Source organism: Pseudophryne corroboree, chromosome 8 (assembly GCF_028390025.1).
Source record: "Pseudophryne corroboree isolate aPseCor3 chromosome 8, aPseCor3.hap2, whole genome shotgun sequence".
NCBI classification, from domain to species: Eukaryota; Metazoa; Chordata; class Amphibia; order Anura; family Myobatrachidae; genus Pseudophryne; species Pseudophryne corroboree.
Window position 1 is genome coordinate 349,516,053 of NC_086451.1, and position 16,254 is coordinate 349,532,306.

Below are 16,254 nucleotides of genomic sequence, written 5' to 3' on the forward strand. Positions count from 1 at the left end.
GATAATACCTGGAATGTGATTGGTTGCTATGGGCAACATCCCATCTTAAATAGAACTGTCATCTTAGTAAATTTACCTCTCAGTCGCACACAGATATACAAGTGTCATCTATCAAATTGATCACCACACTCTCCTTGTGCTTCCTAGTCATATTGCGTTGCTACTAAGACGGATTTTCGGTAAAAAAAAAAAGGTAAAAAAAGATTCCCGATGCCACCAATGACTACTTTTGATATATCATCTCTTTCAATATTCTTGACTACACTCCATTTTCTTTGACACATTTGTTAGGAACGTTGAACACACTAATAATTACAACAACAATATTTTGAAAGAGTGAGGTTCACTGTGGCAAACTATAAGAAGCAGCTAACTTATTACTGTACCTCTTTGCTTTGTTTGTCATAATTGCTGTAAATAATTTATAATTGCTGTAAATCATTTAGAATATTACAAAGTCAAGGGGACTACCATGGCAACCACAGCCACGTGACACATGATGAAGCATATGAGGAGAAAGGGAGTGCCCCTTTGAGCTTTATTTTCACTGTAAAAGCCTCTCCCTCCTTCTCCATGCTCTGCTATCACATGACAAGACGAGAGAGAGGCTGTGTTTGTCTAGCCTGGCAGTCATACTTGTATTCCCTCCACAGAGATTTTGAAAAGGAGTCATTTATTTGTAGGATAGCTAAGAAAATTATGATTGAAAGGAGCTGAACTTGTGATTTGAAAAACAAACAAAAAACAATGGAAGATTGTTGTTTTAATGGTTGTTTCCCACAAAGGAGGCGATGGATATGATAAAGCAATTACACTTGCCTCTTGGATCTCCCTTCTAGAATATCCTAGAAGGGAGATCCAAAACATAGGTGGGCAAGATGGTGTCCCTTGTAGTTCAGCATCCAGGGACAAATGCCTTCATTTATCTCTCCCTTACCCTTACTGATTTCAGGTATCCTTGGCAAGTAAATAGAATCTGGAGGAGAGATTGTTTGCAAAGTACTTCTGTCTGTCACTGTAATTTAAACTCTTTCAAAATGTATGGAATACAAAGTGCATTATAAATGTTAGTAATGAGACTTTCATGCGGAGGGGTTCTTATCTGGTTTAGGAAAGTATGTCAGCTGACTAAATTCCATCCTCTCACTGCTGTTGTGTAATAAACACGATAATGCCTTTGTGCCATAGGTTAATGGCTTGTGCAGTGTGTGAGGCAGTGCTGGGAAGGCTCACAGTCAAATAAGCATTATATTGCAAAAAATTAATATAATGGTTCATTTTGTGCTTGATTCACAGCAGAGATGTGACATCTAGTGGGGATTTTAAGAAGATGAATGGTCGTTTGGCAATAACAAATCATTATTATTGCACAGTGTACTCATTCTCTAGGTTTTATACACAATACTATAAGAATTATTAGTATTATGTTTGTGCAGTTACAGTAGGGATAATAACAATTAGATTACATACCACATAATTATTGTTTTTAGGGTGAAATCTAGCGAAGATGAAATATCATAGCACTGACCTGCAGGCGTTGCAATAGAGTTTAACATTATTCAGCCTCCTTTGCTTTATTTCAGCTACTGTAGTTGTTTGCTAGACACAATCATTCTACGTGCAAGGCCAGAGTCTGAGGTGGCTGCAATACTGTAGCTGCAGTCTCTGTGTCTTTGTACACAGCAGCTGTGCTGAGTTATGTAACCAGCAGGAGACATCTGTAGTAGAAAGCCGGCTTCAGTGATCTGCATGCAAATACGCAGCAAAGGCTCCTCTGCGTGACCATCGGTCATTGAATAACCCTCAGGTTACTCAGGACGGGCGGGAATTCACACTGCTGAAGCCAGTGATGTTGCGTTGCCCCGTCGTCACCCCCTATCATCAGCCGCATGTCAATCATACTGCGCCATTTGGGGCACTGCTAACGACATCGCAGCCCTGAATCTGCAAATGCACAGTGCCCATGCTGCACATCTGAATTAGGCCTCGTGTCATGTGGAAAACTATCCAGTACAGGGCTGTAGAACTGTGGGGCAGATTTATTAAGCCTGGTGAAGTGATAAAGTGGAAGGAAACAGCCAATCAGCTTCTAACTTCCATATTACAGGCTGGGTTTGAAAAATAACAGTTAGGAGCTGATTGGCTGGTGCTTGATCACCTTCCACTTTGTCACTTCACCAGGCTTAATAAATCTGCCCCCGTGCGCCTTACTGGCCCTATAATACAGTATTTTTGGCCCATCATTTTTCTGACAATATTGAAAATTGTATAACATAGAACCAGTGATATCTTCATCTCCTGCTGGTCCAGTTGACCTGAGCTTTTACAGCAAACAGATAGCGCAAACTGCATCAAACAAGATGACTGGAGATTTAACAGCACAGAGTATTTGAGGAGATGAGTGTCCTGATCTTGAAGGAAGCACTGATTTGTTCACTTATGTGATTGATTGTAGGGCTGTTTGTTACAGTGGAAGTGTGTCATGATGGGAAATGGTTACTTACACAAGATAGTACAAAAGGGAAAAGATTAGGGGAAGAGAGGAAGATATGGGTGCTATCATTGTAGAGGTGGGCGTGGGGGCTAAGGGAACAATTTATATCCCTAAGAGAATAAGTGTACATTGAGAAAGGCATCGGGCCAAGAAAAGAGCTTAGTGGGACTACATAGATGGAAGGGAGGATGTGCCAGATGTAGATACACCAAAGGAGCTGTTATAGCAAGAAATGTGTCATGAAGGCCAGTGAAGTGAAGGTAGTACATGAGCCAAGGGTGAAAGCAGCAGAGAAGCCCAGCAAGATGAGTATGGAGAAGTGACCCTTGGACTGTTGGTGTAAGTAGATTATTGATCTCTTTTGGGAGTGGAGTTTCAGTTTAACTTTGGGAGTAGAAGCCCAACTGCAGAGAGTCTAGAATGGAGTGAGACAAGCTATTGTACACAGCAGTTTGAGGCAAGGCAGAGGAGATAAATAGCACTCTAAATGGGTAGATTGGCTGGGTCAAAATAGGTTCTTTAGTATTGGTTAATACAAGATGGAAACGCACCAGGGGAGAGAAACAGGTTGAACAGGTGGGCTAAATGCAGTGGGGGAGGGAGAAGAGAATTTATGAAGGAAAAATTATAAGGGGGCAGGTTTGTGGGTAATATAATGACATGAGGGCAGATACTTTGTTTCTGTTTACTAAAAAGAATCACCAGGAGAAAGTGGGTGGGGTGTACAGCATGAGGAAAAATCCCAGTATCGAACTGGTCTTCCAAATATAGGCGGCAAAATCTTGGAATTTGAGGGAGGAAGAGAAAGAATGTGCAGTTGGGCAGAGAAGGGAGTTGCAGCTGACAAAGAATATAGACTTTCTCATAAAACAGAGTTCTCCCCCTCTCTAATTTGTATTGATGTAAAAGTTTGTGGGGGCAACCCAATTAAATAACATATCCCTTTTATGGTCCCTCATACTCGCTCCAGTCCATTTGATAGCATCCTGCACTGATTGGTGAATAGTTCTAGCCATTCACCAGACAGAAAGCGGAGACCTCCTAGTTCTAGGAAGAAGATACTGCCTGGTTGATCCGATTGTATTCAAAACACAATTGGTGTGCCCACGTAAGAAACTCTACTACCTCTCAGCTGCCGGGCACATTTACGAAGTGTACAGGCATCAGCCACCACCGAGAGTTAAGTGGATTTGAGGGACTGCACCCTATCCTCCAATACAAACACCCCCCCTAGATCCACCCCTAAACAGATGATGGGATGTTAGAAGACTGAGTGGATATTAGGGAAGTGAAGCTTTTTATGTAGCTGAAGCAAGTGAGGATAAGGAAGGTCAAGGTAGAGTAAATCATATTGGGTGTGAAATGAAGTCCACTGGGAGAGACCAAAGAAGCAAGTAAGATAACAATGATTTCTGGCAGCAGATACAAAGGATATGAAATAATAAGCCAAGCATCAAAGCTATTGGGAAGTTGGGCATCATATGAAACATCATTAAAGGCTGGAGAAATGCATCAGAGGATAGATCTGGTCACATGTGACCATATGTACAATGGATCAGAAAACTACAAAATTCCACACCTAGAAACTGATATCTGTGCTTCTTGAGCTGCTGTGTTGCTTCTCAAAAGTACTGGTCCATTCCATGGTAACTGATCACCGACACACTGTGTTTCATCTCTGTGCTGCGGTTATCTAGCAGGTACATGAGAGCTGGCAAGAAAATGTTTACGCCACTTGACACAGCAGAGTGAGATTCATCTGCTAACAAGCCCTGTTGATAGGTGTAAAATGATGTTATTTATGTTAGTGCTTTGTATACATACATGTCTTTATGATTGCTTATTACATTTGCTTACTCTTTATAATCTCTGGAACGTATCATTTTTTTAAACTTTTTTTTTAATGAAGGGCCTTATTCCAAGTTGTACGCAATGTAGATTGTGTACGCAGTGTAGGGATTGTTTGCCACTGCACATCCGTCAGAGTTGCACTGCGATGGTGGTCACAGAGAGAATATATTCACAGAATGATTGACAGTAAGGGACAGTTTTTGGCAGACAATGGGGCGTAGTGTTTTGCAACCGTTACTGGGGCCTCTCACAGCTTGCAGCTGCCATCCTTTACGCAGTTACAATGACTCCGATATCTTCCTTCCAGTGGCCAAGCTGCATGACCATAGGTCGACGTTTGACCGATGTGCTTCTGATGTTTGCATCCTTATACACAAGCAACGGTTCAGAGGCATCTTCTGTGGGCGCCTCAATATGGCACCTGGAACATTTGCATATTTTTACACAGCCACTGTGTACAAACTAGCTGATGCGACGGCATCTGCGTACAGCTCTGATTCAGGTGCTAAGATCTGTTCTCCTCTGTTTTATATTTTTATTCTTTAGGGGTTTGACAGTTTTCTGTAGGGTTGGGGGGTTTGGGAGTATGAAGTTTTAGCATAAATCGAGGTACGTGAGCAGCAGAGCTGCCAAAACCTCTGATGGGCCCTGTTGCTAGAAAGGGTGTATCCTAGCATGGATTTGGCTACGTCCACTCATCAAAAGCTTATCTAAGATGGTTGTGTATGCAGAGAAGAGGGAAGCTTCTCCGCTTCAATGACTGGGCCTGAACCTGGGCCTGGGTAATCAGTACATGCCTCTCCCTCTTCATCCATTGCTGCAGGGCACATCGCACCTTATAATGGGCCTAATTCAGACCTGGTCGACGTGTGAAATCGCAAAGCGGACAATTATCGAACAGCTGTGCATGCGTATGGATCGTAATGCACAGGCGCAAGGCCAAACTGCAAAAAAATCCTGCATCTTTTTTGATCGCTATGTGTATGCAGATTCATTAACAGGAAGCAAATGTTGGGGGATGGTAACTGAACGTTTTCTGGAAGTGTCAGGAAAAATGCAGGAGTCCCCAAGCGTTTTCAGGGAGGGTATGTGACATCAGCTCCGGCCTGATCAGCCTGTTTTTCCTCACTGTAGGAGTAAGTCCTGGGCTACCCACAGACTGCACAGACAGGAAAAATCATTCGATAGTGAGTGAGTTTCGAACGGATTTGCAGCTGACAGTTGTTTGCAAAGCTTTTCGCATGGCGTACGCAGACTTGCACAGGGCGGATTTTCACTCTGGCTGGGCGGTGGATACCCGATCGTAAACCTCTGCAAATTCACAGAGGTGAGATCAGGTCTGAATTAGGCCCAGTGTGCATTGTGCACATAGTGGGAGCTAGGGCACTTGTTAGGTCATACTTACCGACAATCTGGCTGCCCCCTCCGGGAGGAGGCAGCCAGGTCGGAGCAGCGGGGGTGTGGAGATGCGTCTTGATGATGCTTAGGGGCGGGGTTGGGGGCATGGCTGCACGATCACGTCATTGTGGCCCCACCCCCTGTCTAGCAATGCCGTTAATATTGACATTGCAAGGCAGGGGGCGGGGCCAGGATGACGCGAATCGCGTCATCTGACTCCCGGAACGCGCACTTTGAACTGCACCGCTGGGGGTTATGCAGGTGATGCGGGTGGGTTGCGGGTGGTGGGCACTCGTCCGGGAGACTTGCCTTTTCTTCCGGGGGGCCGGGAGCGCCACCCGATTTTCGGGAGCCTCCCGGCCATTCCGGGAGAGTAGGCAAGTATGTAGGTGTTACGCACACACTGCAATTAGGTCATCATGCAAATGTGCATTATTACCTCATTTCTATCAGACATGTTCCATTTTATAACAACAGAGTAGCAGAAGTCCATTAAAGGTAAAAATAGAATCAAGAATTTTGCATGTCTCGATGCTGCGATTTAGAGTGTGATATTTATTGATATTACAGTGTAGATATTTTCTCAGCAGCGTGAGATTTACATCTAGAGCAGCCCCTGCAATAGATAATACCTTATAATGGTAAGTATAGGTTGGATGCTTTGGGGTAGGGCTGCATTGTTAAAGATTAATGATGCAAGGAATCTCACTAATGCTGTTAGACATTGCATGGTGTGATGCTCCAGTTATATCTCACTAAACCTATCTAGCATTTCTAATAAAAACTGAATGTGCTTATCGTGCACAAAGAACCACTCAATATTGTGCTGCATAGGTGAACGGATTGTACTGTAAATTAAAAATTAATCTAGGGTTAGCTGGCGACATCTAGTGGAAAGAAAGCTGAAGTACAAGCTTTTATTTTTACACAAAATTGCTAAACTCAAATGTTATTCTTATATTAAATTAGCATATATTGTCATAATATACTTGGCCTATTTTTTTTTTGTGCTAATGTGTTATATTTTGTTAATTTGTGTAATGTGAATATGGCTGTATTACACTGATTATGGAAACCTAATTCTACCCGAATCTATAACGACCATAAAAAATAAGGCAATATATTTTAATTTCAGTTTTAAATCATGTCAATCTACTAATCTATAAATACTAGATTACAACACAAGAGTACTGCTATGTGTAGCCACCGTGTCTATTCCAGCTGACACTATTTATTATTCATTGTCCTATCCTAGTATAGGCTGCACTTTAAAATGAATTATGCTAAAGAATATATTGACGGCAGGGACATAAATTCTAATAAAGCTAATTATTGTTATGGGCATGTATAATCACGCTGATTGTAAGTAAGTGCTTTCAGGATATGAACAGGCAAACCAGTGTGGTTTGTAGATACCACTAAATGATGATTGCAAAACACAAGTTTCCAGCTACAGTATAATAAGAGATGAAAAAAATTATGTTTTGAAGAGCACAGCTTACATGGAGATAGCAGCTTACATGAAGAGCACAGCTTATGTGGAGAGTGCAGCTTACATGAACAGTACAATTTACATGGAGAGTACATCTTACATGAAGAGTGCAGTTTACATGAAGAGCACAGCTTACATGAAGAGCATTACATGAAGAGCACAGCTTACATAAAGCGCACAGCTTACATGAAACGCACAGTTTACATGGAGATAGCAACTTACATGAAGAGCACGGCTTAAATGGAGAGTGCAGCTTACATGAAGAGCACAACTTACATTGAGAGTACAGCTTACATGAAGAGTTCAGTTTACATGAAGAGCACAGCTTACATGAAGAATATTACATGAAGAGCACAGCTTACATGAAGAGCATTACATGAAGAGCACAGTTTACATGAAGAATATTACATGAAGAGCACAGTTTACATGAAGAACATTACATGAAGAGCACATCTTACATAAAGCGCACAGCTTACATGAAGAGCACAGTTTACATGGAGATAGCAACTTACACGAAGAGCACAGCTTAAATGAAGAGCACAGCTTACATGAAGAGCATTACATGAAGAGCACAGCTTACATGAAGAGCATTACATGAAGAGCACAGCTTACATGAAGAGCACAGCTTACATGGAGAGTGCAGTTTATATGAAGAGCACAGCTTACATGGAGAGTGCAGTTTATATGAAGAGCACAGCTTACATGGAGAGTGCAGTTTATATGAAGAGCACAGCTTACATAGAGAGTGCAGTTTATATGAAGAGCACAGCTTACATGAAGAGCACAGCTTACATGGAGAGTGCAGTTTATATGAAGAGCACTCTTTGCCTATGCAGACTAGCTGTGAAGGCAGGTGACTACCCGCCATGTTTTTGACTGCAGCGGGTGCGCGTGACGTCACGTAGCCATCACGGCCTGCTCCACAAACGCAGCTGACACGCCCCCCCGATCACCTCTGCCTGTCATTCAGGCAGAGGCGATCGTAAAAGTGAGATGCCTTTGCATTGTAATTACTGGCTAGTTGTGCTCTGTAGGTGTCTACACTAATTTCTAGTGCACGTCTTGTGATGTTAATGCTCAATGCATGCTAAGGAGAGGTTTTTTTACTCTGTTTTATATTTGTTTATACCTAAATAGTCATATATGATAAAATATCTGACATGATCCCTGTAAGCATAAGAAGACATTGTTACTTGTTTTTTTCTCTGTCCATTACAAGAAAACGATTTGGGAGATATCAGATAGCTGAATGCGCAAACAATTATTTTCTCCAGTATTTTGTAATGGTGTGCATTGTCCTAATTTGTATTTAATAAACATTTACAAAAACGATTGTTAGTGTTGGTCCTGAGAGTTTCTAGTGACAGTTATTTGGGATTGTACCAAGTACAAGTCCTATGACACATTTACTGAGTAAACTGAATAACCCCTTGCGCTATTTAATTAGAGGCAACATGACATGAATACACTCAATAGAATAATTATAAGATAATTTTAATATCTATAAAATCAATCATGTCTAGGTTACATAGACATAATCATAAAAAATTGAGTTAATTAGTATGCGCATACAAGTAAAAAAGCTGAATGCTAAACCTACTAATTGAGCATAAGAGGTGGATCATATAGCTACTAGTGACCACATAGGGCTAATTCAATAATCATAAGTTGACAATGTCCTTATTTTTGTTCTCAGAATAGGACAGTCCCATTAGATGTGCTCATAGATATTTCATGATTAAATATCATGTGGTGTGATAAAAATAAATATGGAGCCTTTGTTTAGGTATATACCAATAAATGAGTTTAACCAATTGCTCATATATATGAATAGTTCTTTACATGTGGAAAAGCTATCCAGAATACATGGAGGAAATTTGTATATCACCCGGGGCTTGGTGCACAGCAAGCACCTGTAGGAGAAAGCTCCCGTCTTCCACAGTCCGTAAGTGGCGTCCTCCGTCTCCCACTGTGTCTGGCTCTCGTGCACACACCTTTGATCGCTTTGAGAGAGAGAGGTTGGTCCGGCTCCCGGAGCTCTGCGCACCGCAGGCGCTGATCAGTTGATTTTGCTCCCGTCTTCAAGCCGCCGCATATAGCGTCCTCCCGTCTCCCGCTTGTCAATCTCGAGCAGCGCTGCACATCAATGTGGACCTATAAGCAATGTCCACTGGGTCACATAGTGGACATTGCTTATAGGTCCACATTGATGTGCAGCGCTGCTCGAGATTGACAAGCGGGAGACGGGAGGACGCTATATGCGGCGGCTTGAAGACGGGAGCAAAATCAACTGATCAGCGCCTGCGGTGCGCAGAGCTCCGGGAGCCGGACCAACCTCTCTCTCTCAAAGCGATCAAAGGTGTGTGCACGAGAGCCAGACACAGTGGGAGACCGAGGACGCCACTTACGGACTTTGGAAGACGGGAGCTTTCTCCTACAGGTGCTTGCTGTGCACCAAGCCCCGGGTGATATACAAATTTCCTCCATGTATTCTGGATAGCTTTTCCACATGTAAAGAACTATTCATATATATGAGCAATTGGTTAAACTCATTTATTGGTATATACCTAAACAAAGGCTCCATATTTATTTTTATCACACCACATGATATTTAATCATGAAATATCTATGAGCACATCTAATGGGACTGTCCTATTCTGAGAACAAAAATAAGGACATTGTCAACTTATGATTATTGATGTGGTCACTAGTAGCTATATGATCCACCTCTTATGCTCAATTAGTAGGTTTAGCATTCAGCTTTTTTACTTGTATGCGCATACTAATTAACTCAATTTTTTATGATTATGTCTATGTAACCTAGACATAATTGATTTTATAGATATTAAAATTATCTTATAATTATTCTATTGAGTGTATTCATGTCATGTTGCCTCTAATTAAATAGCGCAAGGGTTTATTCAGTTTGTTTTTGGTACACCTGGTTTCAATCAGGTGAGATTTGGTTGGCTATATCCACAGGCCATTATACCATGCTTGCGGCTATCTAGATTGCATGAGTTGCGAGAGCAAGTTTAGATTTTTGTGTGGAGTGGGTGTGATTACAGATATAGACACCCATCCGCAACTGTTCAAATTTAACCAATATTAATAGCGCCTGACATTAGTATTAGTATTTTAAACATTTACTGAGTAAACTGTATATCCAGGGCCGTCTTAACAGCATTGTACTGTAGGCCCTGGGGCCCCTACACATCACACATTCATGGGAACCAATAAAATCATGCCCCTCCTGCAGTACTGTGTCATCTCTCCCCATGCTTCAATACAGTAATGTACTGACAGCACTCTGAGTGGTGGATAGCTTCAGCCATCCACCAATCAGCAAGCTGACAGCCATTCAGTGACCTGCTGCAGGCTGGGAGCCAGGTAGCAAATTCTGCCTTGCCACCATGATTGTGTGTCCACCATCCACCCCTGCTCAGAGGCCGCTAGAATTGTGGGGACCTGGGCAACTGCCCATTGTGCCATTAAAACTTCCAACTACAGCAATAGTAACTCCTCTCTTGGTCCCCAAATATATGTTATGTTCGCAGATTTCAGTATTAGTGTCCATATGTTGTTTCTTTACTTAGACTCAGCAGCAGACATCTAAATATTGTTTTATTTTTATGTTTCACAGGAATTTTTACTACATAACCATCCTTCGTGATCCCGTTTCTCGATATCTGAGTGAATGGCGACATGTTCAGAGAGGAGCTACATGGAAAGCTTCTCTGCATGTATGTGATGGAAGATCCCCAACTTCTGATGAGCTGCCTAGTTGTTACACTGGAGATGATTGGTCAGGCTGCTCATTGAAAGAGTTCATGGATTGCCCATACAACCTGGCCAATAACAGACAAGTCCGCATGTTGTCTGACCTGAGTTTGGTTGGATGTTATAACCTGTCTGTTATGCCAGAGGATCAACGGAACAAGGTTCTCCTAGATAGCGCCAAAGAAAACCTAAAACGTATGGCTTTCTTTGGTCTCACAGAATTCCAGAGGAAGACTCAGTATCTCTTTGAAAAGACTTTCAACATGAACTTCATCTCACCGTTCACTCAGTTCAACAGCACGAGGGCCTCTAGCGTGGAGATAGACGATCAAACACAGAAGCGTATAGAGACATTGAATTTTCTAGACATGGAGTTATATGAATATGCAAAAGACCTTTTCTTACAAAGATACCAATTCATGAGACAAAAAGAACACCAGGAAGCACGGCGGAAGCGTCAAGAACAACGTAAAATCTTACGTGCCAAACACGCTAATCACAAACTGGAGATGGACAACTCAACCTCTGATTACATAGGAAATGTGGAAAAATGGCGGTAGTAGATTTTACAGGCTTAGTCTACTGTGTGAACTGTACACTGACATCTAAAAAAACTAAAGGAAAATAAACTAAAAAAAAAAATATATAGGGGATGGTCTATTTCACAAGATTTAAAGATTTGAATAGACTTGGAGCCGGATATGTTTATCAGTTGCCTTTGCAGATGCCTTTGCATTACTTGTAATTGTTGTACATGGGGATAGTTTAATCTTGGTGTGTTTTAGTTATGACAGGTTGTAAAACTAATGAGCGTCTCTAGCTATAGACCTGCTTATATCTCAAAAGAGCGTCAAGCAAATATGGAATCCAATATTAATTTTAACTAATTAGAATGCCCATACAGCTAAACTTTACGCTCTGTCTTGGTTTAGAGAACCAGAACCAACATTGTAGGTCTTAAAAAAAATCTTACATCTGTCTACTCTCAGAAGGCAAATTTGATTCTGTATTTATTTCAAATTAACATTTTTTAACCTATTGCTATTCATTAGACTAATTTACGTTTTCATGCAGAGTAGAATTATCTACACTTTATTCTTCAATCACCATAAAATCTATTTAGTCTAAAGAAGATTGAAGATTCTATGAAACAACTGATGTTACAATAACTGTATGGCCAGCTAAACTGTCTCCAGATTGGTAATGACTGATTTGGCTATGTTGTGCCCAGATAGGTAATGGTGTATGGATGGCTATGTTAAGCTCAGATAGGTAATGGTGTATGGATGGCTATGGTATGCTCAGATAGGTAATGGTGTCTTTATGGCTATGTTATGCTCAGATAGGTAATGGTGTATGGCTGGCTATGTTAAGCTCAGATAGGTAATGGTGTATGGCTGGCTATGTTATGCTCAGATAGGTAATGGTGTATGGCTGGCTATGTTATGCCCAGATACTGTAGGTAATGGTGTATGGCTTGCTATGTTATGCCCAGATAGGTAATGCTGTATGGATGGCTGTGTTATACCCAGGGAGGGTATGGCTGGCTATGTTAAGCTCAGATAAGTTATGGTGTATGGCTGGCTGTGTTATGCCCAGATACTGTAGGTAGTGGTGTATGGCTGGCTATGTTATGCCCAGATACTGTATGTAATGGTGTATGGCTGGCTATGTTATGCCCAGATAGGTAATGGTGAATGGCTGGCTATGTTATGCCCAGATACTGTAGGTAATGGTGTATGGCTGGCTATGTTATGCCCAGATGGCTGGCTATGTTATGCTCAGATAGGTAATGGTGTATGGATGGCTATGTTAAGCTCAGATAGGTAATGGTGTATGGCTGGCTATGTTATGCTCAGATAGGTAATGGTGTATGGATGGCTATGTTATGACCAGATAGGTTATGGTGTATGGCTGGCTTTGTTAAACTCAGAAAAGTAATGGTGTATGGCTGGCTGTGTTATACCCAGATACTGTAGGTAATGGTGTATGACTGGCTATGTTATGCCCAGATACTGTAGGTAATGGTGTATGTCTGGCTATGTTATGCCCAGATAGGTAATGGTGTATGGATAGCTGTGTTATACCCAGGTAGGGTATGGCTGGCTATGTTAAGCTCAGCTAAGTAATGGTGTATGGCTGGCTGTGTTATGCCCAGATACTGTAGGTAATGGTGTATGGCTGGCTATGTTATGCCCAGATAGGTAATGCTGTATGGATGGCTGTGTTATACTCAGGTAGGTAATGGTGTATGGCTGGCTATGTTATGCCCAGATACTGTAGGTAATGGTGTAAGGCTGGCTATGTTATGCCCAGATACTGTATGTAATGGTGTATGGCTGGCTATGTTATGCCCAGATAGGTAATGGTGTATGGCTGGCTATGTTATGCCCAGGGAGGGTATGGCTGGCTATGTTAAGCTCAGATAAGTAATGGTGTATGGCTGGCTGTGTTATGCCCAGATACTGTAGGTAATGGTGTATGGCTGGCTATGTTATGCCCAGATACTGTATGTAATGGTGTATGGCTGGCTATGTTATGCCCAGATAGGTAATGGTGTATGGCTGGCTATGTTATGCCCAGATACTGTAGGTAATGGGTGTATGGCTGGCTATGTTATGCCCAGATGGCTGGCTATGTTATGCTCAGATAGGTAATGGTGTATGGATGGCTATGTTAAGCTCAGATAGGTAATGGTGTATGGCTGGCTATGTTATGCTCAGATAGGTAATGGTGTATGGATGGCTATGTTATGACCAGATAGGTTATGGTGTATGGCTGGCTTTGTTAAACTCAGAAAAGTAATGGTGTATGGCTGGCTGTGTTATACCCAGATACTGTAGGTAATGGTGTATGGCTGGCTATGTTATGCCCAGATACTGTAGGTAATGGTGTATGTCTGGCTATGTTATGCCCAGATAGGTAATGCTGTATGGATGGCTGTGTTATACCCAGGTAGGGTATGGCTGGCTATGTTAAGCTCAGCTAAGTAATGGTGTATGGCTGGCTGTGTTATGCCCAGATACTGTAGGTAATGGTGTATGGCTGGCTATGTTATTCCCAGATAGGTAATGCTGTATGGATGGCTGTGTTATACTCAGGTAGGTAATGGTGTATGGCTGGCTATGTTATGCCCAGATACTGTAGGTAATGGTGTAAGGCTGGCTATGTTATGCCCAGATACTGTATGTAATGGTGTATGGCTGGCTATGTTATGCCAAGATAGGTAATGGTGTATGGATGGCTATGTTATGCCCAGGTAAGTGGATTGAGACGTCACACAATTGCGTGCATGTTGTCTCAACTTTTCTTACAAGATATGTAATGTGTAACTTTGCCCCAAGTGATGTGTAATACCAATGCAGATTTCACTTATTTAATACAGTTAGGTAAACATTGCACACTTTACTTTATTATAATTCAAGAACCTACCTGTACATTTATCTGACTCAGAAGGTCAAGTCTAATAATGAAATAAGACAGGGCTGACCTACTCAAGATACCTTGCTGTCTCAAGCATTTATATGGCTACCATCTGCCGTTAGAACCCCATAACCTCTAATGAATATCATCATTCTCTAGCAGTCATGAGCCGCATGTAATGGCTTGTGAGACAGCCAGAGCTCCGAGGCTTTGGCCAAACTCGGATGTTTTTTTAAAGCAGCAAACATAGATGTATGATCCTGGCACACATCATGCCGGTATGGCCCTACCCGCTTTGCCTCTTTACCAAGGCAAAGCAGGAAGCACTAGTTGAAACTCCCCCTTCCCGGCAATCCCTGCCAGGCCCCCAGCAGCGCATTAGGACTGGTGAGCTGTGTCTTTCTCCTTGCTGGATCACTGAGCATGCGCAAGAGCTCACATGCAGCCTAGAGCCGGCAGCTGACGCAGCCAGGGACAGAGCTGTCCCTGCTGTGGTGAATGGGCAACGACACCTGCAGCGGTCAAATTGATAGCTGCAAGTGTCGGAATGGTCAGTGCCAATGATCATAAATACATTGCCCAGCGTATCAACGCAATCAATCTTCAGGATAGCAAAACCGATAATGACAGGGGGCATAGCGCCTCTGCCATTAGATGGTAATTACTGCAGTCATACATGGGGGACAAGCGGAATCAGTGCACATACTGGGACAGATGTATTAAGCCTGGAGAAGTGATAAGTGCAAGGTGATAATGCACCAGCCAATCAGCTCCTGTCAATTTACATATTGGAGCTGAGTGGCTGGCGCGTTATCACCTTGCACTTATCACTGCTTTATCACTTCTTTATGCCTTCTCCAGGCTTAATACATCTGCCCTACTGTGTGCTGATACCACTTCTCCCCCACAACGAGTGTTCATACCTCTACCCCAGAGGGTCTTGTAATACAGGCAATGTGCTAAGGCTGATTGCAGAATCACTGGGGACACATCTTACACAAGCTAGTGACAACATAATTATCATTTACAATATCTGACAAAGCTCTTTGAAAAAAGCCCAATTAGTTAATACATTTCTTTTCTTCAGTCTCTATACGATAGTAGTTATACAGAGACTGCATATGGAAACATCAATGTGTTCCCATTGCCTACACATTGTGGAGACATCCGCCGCGTGTTGGCAACAGGGTACAGATCAATTACTATGTCAGACGTAGAGGACATAATTGTTACAAATGTAAATGTACAGTGTAAATTATGAAAATGGCCATACTGTATATATGAACCTATGGTATGCAGTTACAGTGACTGACAGAAGAACCTGCCGAGATGTGAGTGTTGGATCCATACGTAACATTAAGGCAGGCAGAGAGGAAGAAGAGAACAGCAGGAATAAAGATGAACTCCATGTAATGATGATCTTTATTGCTGAACTGGAATTATCAACTACGTGCATTGAAATAAACAACTTCATTTGTTTCTTAAACTGTTGTATTGTCTTTTATTAAATTATAAGATTTGGTAGCAAAATTGTGTAAGCTTTACCATGGTTTGAGATAGGGTATTTAGTGATCTTAGTGGGCCTGTGGGCATGGGCAGTACCTGATTGTGCCCATCATAAGTGATAAGGGGAGAAAGTCCCTTTCTCACATATTGGGCTGGATGTAATGATGCCCAAGATTGCCTGTGGTGCGAGAGCCAGGGAATCTCTAAAACATTTTTAAAGGGTCAATCACTTACAAGGGAAAACCACGCCTTTTAAGTGATTGTCCCTTTGAAAAAAACATCCGAGATAGGCCGGCATCTCGCACCTCCG

At 42.1% G+C, this 16,254-nt stretch overlaps 1 protein-coding gene across 1 annotated transcript in view; it reads left to right on the forward strand.

Moving 5' to 3' along the window:
- Positions 1-15,924, forward strand: part of HS6ST2 (heparan sulfate 6-O-sulfotransferase 2) — a 530,108-nt gene extending 514,184 nt beyond the window's left edge. The window contains exon 2 of the mRNA XM_063937481.1: positions 10,879-15,924. Coding sequence (XP_063793551.1) covers positions 10,879-11,575 — 697 coding nt within the window. The 3' untranslated portion in view covers positions 11,576-15,924. The remainder of the gene's footprint in view (positions 1-10,878) is intronic.
- The last annotated feature ends 330 nt before the right edge of the window (positions 15,925-16,254 follow it).